The sequence below is a fragment of the Copadichromis virginalis genome, linkage group LG5, assembly GCF_057382275.1.
Source record: "Copadichromis virginalis isolate Kocher_CV1m ecotype Utaka linkage group LG5, C_Virginalis_male_GT1.1, whole genome shotgun sequence".
NCBI lineage: Eukaryota > Metazoa > Chordata > Actinopteri > Cichliformes > Cichlidae > Copadichromis > Copadichromis virginalis.
The window spans coordinates 25,041,061-25,053,880 of NC_140622.1; the positions used below are offsets into that span (position 1 = coordinate 25,041,061).

At 38.9% G+C, this 12,820-nt stretch overlaps 1 protein-coding gene across 1 annotated transcript; it reads left to right on the plus strand.

The window, feature by feature from the left end:
• Positions 1-4,152: 4,152 nt before the first annotated feature.
• On the plus strand, positions 4,153-10,209 carry tnfrsf1b (tumor necrosis factor receptor superfamily, member 1B). The gene is made up of 9 exons (XM_085456945.1): positions 4,153-4,316; positions 5,702-5,795; positions 7,135-7,260; positions 7,379-7,537; positions 8,324-8,417; positions 8,497-8,753; positions 8,871-8,957; positions 9,105-9,163; positions 9,529-10,209. The coding sequence occupies exons 1-9, from the start codon at positions 4,170-4,172 to the stop codon at positions 10,075-10,077; spliced, it is 1,572 nt and encodes a 523-aa protein (XP_085313071.1). The 5' UTR covers positions 4,153-4,169; the 3' UTR covers positions 10,078-10,209.
• The last annotated feature ends 2,611 nt before the right edge of the window (positions 10,210-12,820 follow it).

Here is a 12,820-nt window from a genome sequence, read left to right on the forward strand (position 1 = left end):
AGAAGCTTTCGTCAAAAGTCTTGCTGCAGCATTCTGAACGATCTGCAGACGCTCCAAAGAACCTTTATTTAAACAAGTAAACAGGGAATTGCAATAGTCCAGTTGTGAAGAGATAAAAGCATGAATAACAATCTCCAGTTCGGTATAGGATATAATAGAGCTCAATTTAGAAATATTTCTTAAATGATAAAAGCAAGACCGAACAAGAGATTTAACATGACTATCTAACGTAAGAGCAGGATCAAGGATAATCCCTAAGTTCCTGACAGATGGTTTTACAAACGTTGAAAGAGGACCAAGAGCATTTATTATACTGGGTATATGTCTATCTGGGGCACATAAGAGGACTTCGGTTTTACTTTCATTTAGTTGAAGTTTTCAGCCATCCAGCCTTTAATGGTTTCCAAGCACACATTTAAAAGCCGCAGCTTAGAAGCCTCTTCCGGTTTAAAAGATATATAGAGTTGGATATCGTCTGCATAACAATGGTAACAAATATCCTCAAAAGGGCTCAAAATGTGCTGAAGAGGGAGTAAATAAACTAAAAACAGTAATGGCCCTAGCACAGAGCCTTGTGGCACACCAAAAGACAGGGACGCAGAAGATGATCTATACTTAGAAACTGCCACAGAAGAATATCGTTCAGAGAGATACGAGGAGAACCATTTCAATGCAGTCCCAGAGACACCAACCCAGTGTTTCAGCCTGTTAAGTAAAATATAGTGGTCAACAGTATCAAAGGCCGACGTAAGATCCAACATTAAGAGAACAGAACATTTACCTGCATCGCTTTGTAACAAAATGTCATTAGAAACTCTAAGAAGGGCTGTTTCAGTGGAATGAACTTTACGAAAGCCAGATTGAAATTTGTCGAAAATACTATATTTATCTAAAACTGCTGTAAGCTGCTTAGCCACGATCTTCTCTAGAATCTTAGCAATTAACGGAATTTTTGAGATCGGTCTATAATTGCTAGTGAGAGATAGGTCCAGCATAGGCTTTTTTAACAAGGGATGTATAACAGCAGTTTTAAAATAGGCAGGGACTATGCCCGAGGCCAAGGAGGTATTAATTATAGTAAGAATACAGGGACCAGTAGAGTAAAAGACATTTTTAAATAATGATGCAGGTAAAAAATCAAGAGAGCAAGAGGATAATTTTGTTGCACTAACTATTTTTCCCAGCTCTGGTAGTGAAACAGGTGAAAAACCTTCTAAAACAACAGGCCGAAGGGATATAATGACTGGGTAATAATTCATATCTTCCTGTTCTGGTGAAGCACTTTGAAGGTTTGTGCCACAAACATCAGAGACTGAGTTATCTGACAGACAGACATCCGATAGTTGACTTACTTTGCGGATGTTGTGACATAAATGAAAGGCTTCTGTGTAAGATGTGGCCCTGTGATAGCAAAAGTGTTTTTCTCTCTAACACTTGTCAATAAACGAATCTAACCCTGTTGATTATGGTCGTTAAACCTTTCAGTGTATTTGTTAGAAGCACCAACTTTTTCTTCCTTCAGCGAAAACAGGATCTGAAAGTCACTAGAGAGTGACAAGATGGCATTGCATAATCATCATTATGGCTGGTAACGGTGGCATAGATGCATTTTGGGATTTCGATGATATGCGCAATTTGCTGTGAAATATTTAGACTGACTTCTTCAGAAATAGAAGCAAGCAGTGCGTTCATTCCCGTCTCAAGAATGTTTCATGTCTGTCATTAACAAATATCATGCTGTACTTTTGGAAATTAGTCATCAGTACTATATGCAAAATCAGTGCCCTATCACGTGAAAGTTAAGATATTTAGAAAAACCTTTAAAAAGGTTTCAATTCACCTTGTTGTGGTTTTTTACTACAACATGAAACTCAGGTGAGGCTAATGCTCTAAAATAAGCTCAGAATTTCATGAAAAAAGTTTTTTATTTTAGATTAAACATTAGAAGACTGTAATGGACAAGAGGGCTGATACTGCTGAGCAGCAGAGACGTGATGACAATGTGGGAGGGGAAACTTTATTATGAAATGTCAACTTCTCACACAGGAACAAACACTGCGGCACAGGGGCATCAGACTGGGCAAAGCACAAACGCATTCAGTGTCATAGCAGAAAACATGTCTTAACAAGAATAAAACAGTTGAGGTGTAAAGTATGATAAAACAAACCTCTCTGCCTTTCACTATTCCCATGTCTCCACAGAGAGATCAAGCTGGGAACGTCTCACCCAAAGACTCTTGAGCAATGTCAGCTAGCAGCCACAGAGTTGAACCTGTGTTTCTGGTTTCTTTTTTTAGATCATTAAAAAGGAACTTAAAAATCTTTATTCGTGTGACAAAACTATAAGTCTAGACACACATATCTATCCACATCAATCCTTTGAGTAGATTAGGTAGTACAATAGCCATTGCATTTGACCCATATAATTTGCAAGCTGTGCTCTATAGACGGCTGTGCATCTAGGTTGCTGTGTATAAAGAAATCTAGGGCATTCACTTCCTGTTTTAAAGGTGACTTCAATACATATTTTTTTTAGCACTTCTATTTTTTGAATGAATTGTTGACACAGCGCTTAACTTTTTATTACCTGTCAGTTTTTCCCCGAACATCAAAAATCCTATTAAATGATCAAATTAAAGTAGTTTTCAGCTCCATAAGCTGATCCAAGATCTCCCAATCTAGTCTACCGACCACATGGAGAAGTATGCTGTTGGCATAATACAGGCTAAAAGCAATGCAATTGTGATTTAGACTAGACAAATGCTTACAGATAAAGTCCATTTACAACTGGAAAGGAAAGCTGCCAACAAAACCTAACGTTTACCAGAATCACTACGCCTTCATTAAGGCACAGGTGAATCTGACTATAATTACATATTGTATCTAGTGTGTTGTTGCTTAAATTATGCTAGTCTTATGGCAGGTAAGACAAGATTCGGCTTGCTCTTTCAGCCCTAACCCTGGTCGTGTTAAATGGACTGAAGAAATACAAAAGCACAATTCAAACTTGTAAGCAGGCTTACAAATGTATATAGGGTGACAAGTATCAAAACTTAGGTTTCACAGATATGTGAATGTGTGTTACTGGTTTTCTTCCTTCAACTTCTTAACTCAGTTCAAGGAAACTGCTCCTGCTTACACATGAGTATCAAAACTTAGGTTTTAGGACAATGTCCTTATTTTGAATCTTACAACTCCAAGACGATGTTTTTCATTATCTTCCAACAATCTTTGTGACACTAAAAACTCAGGGCTGAACCTTAAGTAACCCTGCTAAGTCCCAAATGCTATTTTGTAGTACAGCCCTCAGCAGCAGAACTTGATTGCTGAGTTTGAATTTAAAGCAGCATAATTAGGCAGATGTAACCACGATAAGTGGGAAGTAATTCTGGTGCATTTATGCTGATCTACGTTCGAGCGTTGAAGGGCAACAGACACACAATCCTCATCTCAATGCACATCAGCAAATTTAATGCTTATAGCTAAACACTAATGTCACATGCATTTTAGCTGAATAAAACTCTTTGTTTACGTGACTAAATAGAACTTAGTAGCTGAGAATGCCAGATCCAATGTCTTTTCACTCAGATGTTTAGATACTGATAATAAAGCCCTACCTTCTTGTTGAAACTAGTAAAGACCACTTAGCAAATCGACATAATGCGAAAAGATGTGGGTTAAAAATGACTTCCAAGTTGTTGTTCAAAGGTCTATTTCTTAATTTTTTTATGTGACAAACTTTTTGGCACATCATGTTACTGACCTAACGACCCCTTTTCATATGTACTAAATTAATTATTACCTATTCATACTGGTGTTCTGTCCATAGGCAGACATTTCTTTGTAGAAGTCTAAATTTTACTTTAACATGAAAGAAATATTATCCATAAACACCATTGTTTCCTCACGGCACAGCCAGCAGCTGGAGTAAATCTTACTCTTTTAGCAGACACTGAATTACCCCAGGTAAACAAACGCTGAGATCATAGCAATCTTATACTGCGCATTTATAACGGATATCATATGTAAACATGTGGGAGTCCAACATCGCTTTTTAAACATGAACTGTACCACTTCGTATTAGGTTTTTACAGATATGTGAATACGTGTTACTGGTTTACTTCCTCCAACTACTTAACTCAGTTCAAGGAAACTACTCCTGCTTACACATGAGCACAGTGAGTGTTGACCCGCCTAGAAATGAAAAGTACAGTGCGCACGCTGGCTGCCGACTCGTCTCCTCTGTGGTTTACTTTAAAGAAGCAATGAAGGACACGCTTTTACTGCTGTTTCTGCTGTGTGCCCAAACTATCAAGGTAGGCTTTGTCACTGTCTTTAAGTCTGTCACACTTGATTGTACTGTTCATCGCAGACTGGATGAATACCAGTGCAGTGGGATTCAGCTAATGACCAGAGGGACAGTTTAAATGGAAAAGGAACTGAAGACGCAGTTCTCTGAAATCACTGAAAGACCGTCATTAACATTAAAGATTTAATGTAGATGTCTAACTTCTGTCATGTAATTTAACCTTTCTAATGTGTTTCTGTATATTGTTTAATCTGATCACCTGTCCTGAAACCAACAAACGGAGAGTTTTTCATTTCTTTTAAAGCATTTCTTAATAGTCTGTATCAATGTGATCATATTACAGTAAGTTTTACCGTGGAATTTTAATGAATAGGTTGTGCTGTGGTGAACCTGTATGAATGTTTGGTTTCGGTTACTTGCTCTCTAATGGAGTTTCAGACTGAATATCTCATTGCAGAAATGAAGGAGCAGCTCTTTCTGTTATCTCCCTGTATCACTGTGCTTTTCTGTAAATCATTAGTTGTTTTAGGCATGAAGCCGAGAGCTGGAGGAAAACACAGACTATTATCACTGATTAACTGTCAGGAAATAAGAACAAAGTGCTTCATAAATCACCTTTGTCATGACTCGCAGTAGTACCGGTGGTCACACTACACAAGAATTTACTGCTTAGGAACCCAGCGCTTCCAGGTCGCCGCCTCTGTTTCCTGTAATACGAGAAACACGGTGCTGCAGTCAGCATAATCGTTCATTTTGCTTGTCATTGGAGGCCACTGCGGTGAGGGAGTTTCATGTTTTTTTTGTGTGTGCATAGGACAGGTGTGCAAGCAGCTACAATGTACTTCAGTCTTTACTATCTTTTGGTGTGTGAGACAGAAGCACAGGCAGAGATGGCATGTGAGTTAAGGCATTGGTATGCGTGCACTGCCCAAACGCCCAGAAATACTGCAGAAAAAAGAGTCACTTCCTATGAATTCTGAACAAGAGTTTGCTTGTTTGACCATGTCTGCACTGGGGCCAGCACCATTACCAGAAAGGAAAAAGTGGGCGAAGGTGTGGGTAGTCTGGTTCTACTTTAAGGTCCTATTTAACATACTCAAAAGTACAGCAGGTTATATCTCAACCTGTCTGTTTCCTATATCAGACAGTGACTAAATCTTTGATTTTGAAATTACTATCTTAACTGAGTTTGCTAATGTTTACGCTTATTGTCTACTTCTGAGAACATTTATAGCAAAAACGTCATACACTTTCCACATAAATTTGTAATTTCAGAATTACTAAATTTACCTGAATTACTGGCTCTGGGTTGGAGGGTTACAGCATTCTTCGCTGTCTACATCTAAGGAGCAGAAAATGAGATGCGCTCAAGTATTTGTCTGTTTCCCATAGGTCTGCTCTACACCCTACAAGAGTGAAAATGGACAGTGTCGAAATGACACAGAGTACAATCACAATGGCCTGTGCTGTACAAAGTGTCGCCCTGGTAAGAGTTGTCCTGTAAACATAACAAAGACTGCATTTTTTTTTTTTTTACAAAACTTTCCACCACAACAGTTAGACTAGATAAACAATGGTCAGGCATAAGCTATTCTGAAAGTTGCATCACTACACGATGAGCACTAACGCATGTCATGAAACGTGTTAGTAAAACTTGGGTGTGAAGGTGTGAAAGAAGGAAATTTTCACCTACTGTGACTAATTATATGTATTTATAAGCTGCTCTTTCATCCTCAGAGACGAAGGAAAGCAAACGCACAATACTGTTAATTACTTAAAGATTTAAAGCAGAATTTTAATACCTTACACATAACACAGCTTAACAAACACAGACCGCCCAACTTCATTTGGAAAGGTGCACACACAAAGCCTCATAAAAGTCTACAGTTCCACATCTATTACAAACTGAAATAGACATGAAAAATCAAGCTATTACTATGTAGAATTTCATAGTTAAAATACAATGTGTATACTGTAACATAAACAGGTAGTACCTGTCAACAAGTAGTAACAATGAACACTCTTTTGAATGATACAGATATATTAAATACTAAGGTATTACTCAGTGGTGGACTTTATGGGATTTGAGGAATAGAGAACAGGGGCTTTTTTGTTCTTTCTGCAACAAAAACTACCAGCTTGGTAATTGTGTACTTCCTGACTCCGAACAAAAATGCTGGTTAATACTGCAGGTAGGCTGGGTTTCGTAATGACTGCACTAACAAAAGGTGCATTCACACAAGGATTTCCCTCTGTTTATTTCCTCTTTTGTTAAGCAGTGGCTTGTGTGTGTTTTTGGCTTTGTGAACCTCCTGCTGTGACAACAGTGATTTGGGCCACACTGAGCTGGAAATCAGTTTTACTTTGAAGCATTTCAGCCGTTTTGCCCTCACTCCACCCCTGCTCATGAGATAACTTGATCTCCCATGCTCACTAATCTCATCTCTCCCACTCAGTATGAAGTTAATTGTTTTACTTCCCACTTTACCACTGAATGAGTGCAGCAGACATTTTATTGGACTGCCTTTTATCGGTTAAATGTGTGTATTAAATGCTATAGTTGCAATAACTTAATGCACTCAGGGACAGAGTATAAAGTATTGTATTATAATGCATTGTATGTGTCACTGTTACGTTATCAAAGTATGACCAGATTTTATTAGGCTGAACAATTAACAACTATGACAAATAACATTAAACTTATGCTTTTGGCCTTTTTGGGGCTTTTGTAGAGTTACGGTACCTATGTGCAGTAATAAAATGCATATAAAACTTATAAATTAAATATAAATGTAAGTTAAGTAACTAAAATGATATAATTACAGGCTATCGAGGGGACACACGTTGCACTGAAACTACCGATACTGTGTGTACACCATGTCCTCCGGATCAGTATCGAGAGAACTTTAACTTCTATCCAAACTGTAATAGCTGTCAAAAATGCAAAGAAGGTCAGTGGATGAACTGTACATCTCCATGTTATTACACTCATATTTGTCCAGTTATTGTTTTGTTTAATACCAACAAGCAATGGATGTGAGCAAAGAATACTTTTCTGTCTTCAACTAGAAAAAGGTTTACAGTATGCACAGAACTGCTCCTCTACAACACCGTCCAAGTGTATTTGCAGACCTGGGAGGTTCTGCCGCTTGGGATATGACAATCCATACTGCTCAGACTGCCAAAAATACAAACAATGCAAACCTGGCTTGGGAGTGTCTGTAAAAGGTAAAACTTTTTTTTTTATATCTCTCTTGTCACTATGTTTTTATGGTACATCTTAAAACAATATTTTGAAATTTAAGGATGTACCATTTGTCAGATGAGCCAACTTCTTTCTGTGAGGGTCTTCTGTAATTACTACTAATAAAAATATAACAAAAATAAAAGGAGAGGGGTACATGCTGGTGCAGTGGTTAGCACTTTTGCCTCAAGCAAGACCTCCTGATTGCCTGTGCGAGTTTCCTCTGGGTGCTTTAATTTCCTCCCACAGTCCACACTTATCTGGGTTGATGTTTTGATTTAACAAGAACAGGCCCTTTTCTAAGTATAGCTTTAACTTTAGTGGTTACTGGAATAGAAAAAGTACTGGTGTCGGCCCTCAGCCTCCTCGTAGATATACTCCACTCATTGACAAAGTTATATGCTGTTACAGATTCATTTATAGATCAATCAAGAGTCATCAACATGATCAATTATTCTGGCTCATCCCACCAAATCACTCAACAAATACCATGTTATGACATTATTAGTATATTGACCTTTATCCTTAGTGCAATATAGCTGTCGGTATACTGTGCTCATGTGACTGCTTTTTTCGGGACAGTGGGTCAGATGCACTCTTCGCAGCTACAGCGTTTTTTTCTGCAGATTTCTATTCAGTCTCTCTGATATTTCCCATGAAGTCTCAATATGCCAGTGCTTTTATTAATGTTGTTTTGTAACATGTTCCATACAATACAAGTCATAGAGTGAAACACGTCATTAAATTAAATGTTTTTCTGTTGTTGCCAGGCACACCAAATTCAGATGTGAAGTGTAAAATATGTCCCGAAGGCACGTTCTCTGACAAGACCTCCTCCACTGACCCCTGCCAGCCCCACACAGAGTGAGTGAAGGAGAGCTATGGTATTTCCACAAAGGTGTTCCAGACTCAAATTGCTGACCCTTCTCTTTGTTCTCTTCAGCTGCAATGGGAGGGCTGTTCTTAGAGAAGGCAATACTGAATCAGACAATGTGTGTGAACCGTACTCACAGTCGACAACAACTGACAATCACAAGAAGAGTGTCGGTACAACTCCCAGCACAAGCACGACCACAGTTGCACCAAGCTCAGGCTCGACATCTCTGCTAAGAAGCACCACACAGTCTGCCTCAGTTTCAGAAGAACCCTCCACCTATTTAATAACAAGCCTACTGACCCCACCGCCTGACAGCAGTTATGGTACTATAACTGACTAACTTTCAGACTACTCATAAGAAAACAGCTGTGTATGAAAAGTATTTCAAAAGTGCTCTTGTTTTGCTTCTTTTGAGATGTATCTCTGCTTACCTCTCTTAGTTGGATTAATTGCTTCTGTCACTGGATTACTTGTCATCACCATCATCCTTTTTCTGCTATGTTATTGTCAAAAAATCTGCAAGAAAGGTAAATATATGCTTTTATAGGCATTATGTTTATTTCTGAGTTACATTAGAGAATGATAAGGACCAGTTAGTTTTTAACTTCTTTACAAGGAACAGTTTTTATTACACTTTCCCTCTCTTACTTACAACCATTGTTCTTTTTTCTTAGACACTGCAAGTTTATCTCCTAAGGTGGATGCAAACGGAAACTGTGAGACTGCTGACGAAGTAAGTCTCGGCTTTCTATCTTTCATACTGAATACACCCTACATTTAGTGAAGTACACATCCTCTGTGGTCTGCAATTCAGTACAAGATCACTGCCATTTATTCTCCCCCTTTTAAAGTTGATTGCGTTCAGTTTTACAACAATTAAATCATGAAACATTCCCATTTGCACGTTTATTGATATAATCCAGTCCAGTACAACACCACTGCTAACTGTAACCACAGTGCGACTTCCAATAAAAGCATCAATAAAAACTGGGCTTGGTAGGCACCATAAAATTTGTCTTTATGGCAGAATAGCTCAGTGTTTGTGATTTTTTTTAAAATCCGCTGGAAATGAACTTCTCTTTTTCTTCCTCCCTGCAGAAATACAGTGGGAAAACTCAGCTGACTTTATTTAAAGTTGCATCACAAGAAAATGAGTGCCTGCTAGAAAAAGGGGAAGCCAGCAGTGATCACAGTCAATGCACAACCAATACCGAAACTTTAACTAGAACTGATGGTTGCAGCAGCCAGGAATCCATCAGCCCTTTACATTCCACTTTTGCGCTTGACAATCCATTGTCTGTTCTGTCCGAGCCCAAGACTTTACACTCCAACAAAGACTCTGCTGCACCACAGCCCAGTATCCAAACACAGACGTCCTCTCAGCCCAGCAGCCCTCAGATCATCACGCCCATGACTACCAGCCCACACGTCAACGTTAACATCACTTTGCACATAGGAAACGGGTCCTGTGGGACACCAGCTTTCATACCTGCGGACTTGATAAAACCTGACTGTAAGCTCCCCTATGGAGAGGAAGAGGAGTCCTTTAGCACCCCACAGCAAGAAGATGGCAAACAGTCACTAATGTCAGTGCCGGAGAGTTCCAATTACTGCACTGAGCACACGAAGCAAGACTCATATGCATGAAAGACTGATGTTAAGGTACACAACTATTTCCACTTTGAAGGCAGAAACTGTTACTTATTGTTTATATTTGTATATATATGTATATATAAATATATATAAGCCGTGCTGGAAATAAAAATGTAAATATGGAGAGAGGTGTAGTCTACAGTCATCATAATATATTACATCTATATCCAATCTTTGTTGTAAAATGCATATCTTGTGTGTACAGTTTTGCTGAAAGAATCATTTTCTTTTGTTAAGATACCACACATCACTATATTGTGTATTACATGTAAGGTAACCTCAAAAATGTGTTTGGATACCAAAACCACACTTTAAAAAAATGTAGGTCAACTGCACTAGATGACAAAATGTCAAAGATTAAGCAAATTATTTTAAAGCAAAATGGCACAGCTACACTTTAAATTATATATATTTTTAAAAAAATACATATTCAAGAAAACACTCTGGTCATGCAGCAGTGGCTGCCCTAAAGAGTTCAGTCACAGTCTTTCAGAAACTAGGCTGGGTTCCTTGCAGTTTGCAGAAACTGCTTGACAATATTGGGCCATGAAGTCAACTAGTTGAAATAGCTGTGGTTTCCTCCATGTGACAGAGGGCACAGATATCCGCTCATTCACGCTTCTGTATGCTGCATGTGCTCTGTGGGATATTCTGTGAATTTAATTTCCTCATTTGCAAAATATTTCTACAACGGGGGGGCTGAAGATCGACGTCGGTCACATACGCTCATCAGACGCTTTATTAGGTACACCTTACTAGTACCATGTTAAATCTCTTTTGTCATAGCCGTCTTAATTCTCTTAAAACATTCCTCAGAGATTTAGTCCATGTTTGGGTCCACTGAAGCAACTGTGTGACAGTTGCTGCAGATTTGTCATGTTTGAGTCCATGATGCAAATCTCCTGTTTTACCACATCCAAAGGTGCTCTGTTGGATTCAGATCTGATGATCTTGATGATTTGAAGTTTGTGCATTATCCTGCTGGAAGAAGCCATCATAACCGAACCATCAGGATGCCGTAGCAGAAATTGAGAATCAGAGCAGGCAACATCTTTCCAATCTTTTCTTGTCTAATTTTGCTTAGTACATACACATCTCAGCCTCAGTTTCCTGTTTTTAGTTGACAAGAGTGGTACAGACTGTGGTTTTCTGCTACTGTAACCCATCTGCTTCAAAGACTGGCGTGCTGTACATTCAAAGATGCTCTTCTGGTTACAACCTTGGTTGTAACAAGTGGTTGACTTATTTTTGCCTTCCTAGCTGCTCAAAACAATATGGCCAGTCACCTCTTGCATCAACAAGATATTTTCACCGAGAGAACTGCTGTTGGCTGGGTGTCTTGTTTTTCAGATGATTCTCGGTAAACTCAAGAGATGGTTCTGTGGGAAATTCCCAGTACATCAAAAGTTTCTAACATAATCAGACCAGCTCATCTGGCACTAACAAATATGCCACATTAATAGTCACGTAAATCACCTTTCTTCTCCTTGTGATGTCTGGCTTGAACTTCTGCAAGTCATCTTGACCATAACGACCAAATGCACTGAGATCAAGCCATGTAATCGGCTAATCAGGAGTTGAAGAGGTGTACCTAACCAAGATGTCGGTGAGAGTCGACGTGTAGTTACATTTCTAGGGGGTGTATATCAGGTTATAGCAAAGGATTTCAGAGGGGTATGCAGTTACAATGTAAATAAAAGGTGTATTTTTATTTATGTATTTGGCTGATTTAAGTTTGCATCCAAATATTTACAAAAACAAACAACAGTACATGTCTGTTTGAAAATCATAGCCATAATTTCTGAGTTTTAAACATCACACACCCTTTTTATCCAAATTCCTTGATTCTACTTTAAATGTTCTGTAAACAGACTTGCATTTGGTAAGTCTCATTTATCCTAGAAGTGATCCCTGCTGCTGTTTCACACCTGCTCTGCTTGATGTTGCTCACAATTATTCAGTCCAATCTGCTGCTGCGCTTTCTCTGCCTGGTACCTCATGTTCTCGGTCAGAAGTCTTCCATTTCTTGTTTTATTCTTTAACATTTTAAACAAATGTGAAAGACAGAAGATTTTGCTGATTTGACAAAACTGCGCAAAAAACCAAAGCTTGACTTTTTCTTTGAGCTCATTTCACTCGCCTCTGAAACTATTTAAAACTATAATAGTATTTCTATTTTCAAAAATGGAAAGAGTACCCTAGCTAGTTTTAAAGGTTTTATACTTTTGGGTAGTGGAGTAAAAGAAGCAGCATATTTTCATGTGAAATACACCACCAAGCCACAGCATTAAAACCACCTTCCTAACATTGTGTAAGTCCCCTACCTGCGGCTAAATCACCTCTGACCCTTCACACCTCTGGTTCCTCAAGACCTCACGTATCATGCGGATGCAGTCCTTGGAATCTGGGAAATTTGGAGGCTAAATCAAAAGCTCTTCCTTTAAGCCCTTCCTGAGCATTGTTTTTTTTTTTTTGGGGGGGGGGGGGGGGGGGGGTCGCAGTTCATTGTTTGCTTGGTTCGCAACAATGTTTGGGCACGTGTTATGTGTCAAAGAAACATCCACACGAATGCCAGGAACCAATGTTTCTCTGAAGAACACTGCGTTCTAATAAGATAATCACTGTTGTTTACTTCCTCTACAGTGGTTTTATTGGTGTGGCATCTTCGTGTAGTGGGGTTGGTGTAGAGTAGCAGGGAACTACAGCTGGCTCTGGCTACTGTCGATGTGAAAGTGCG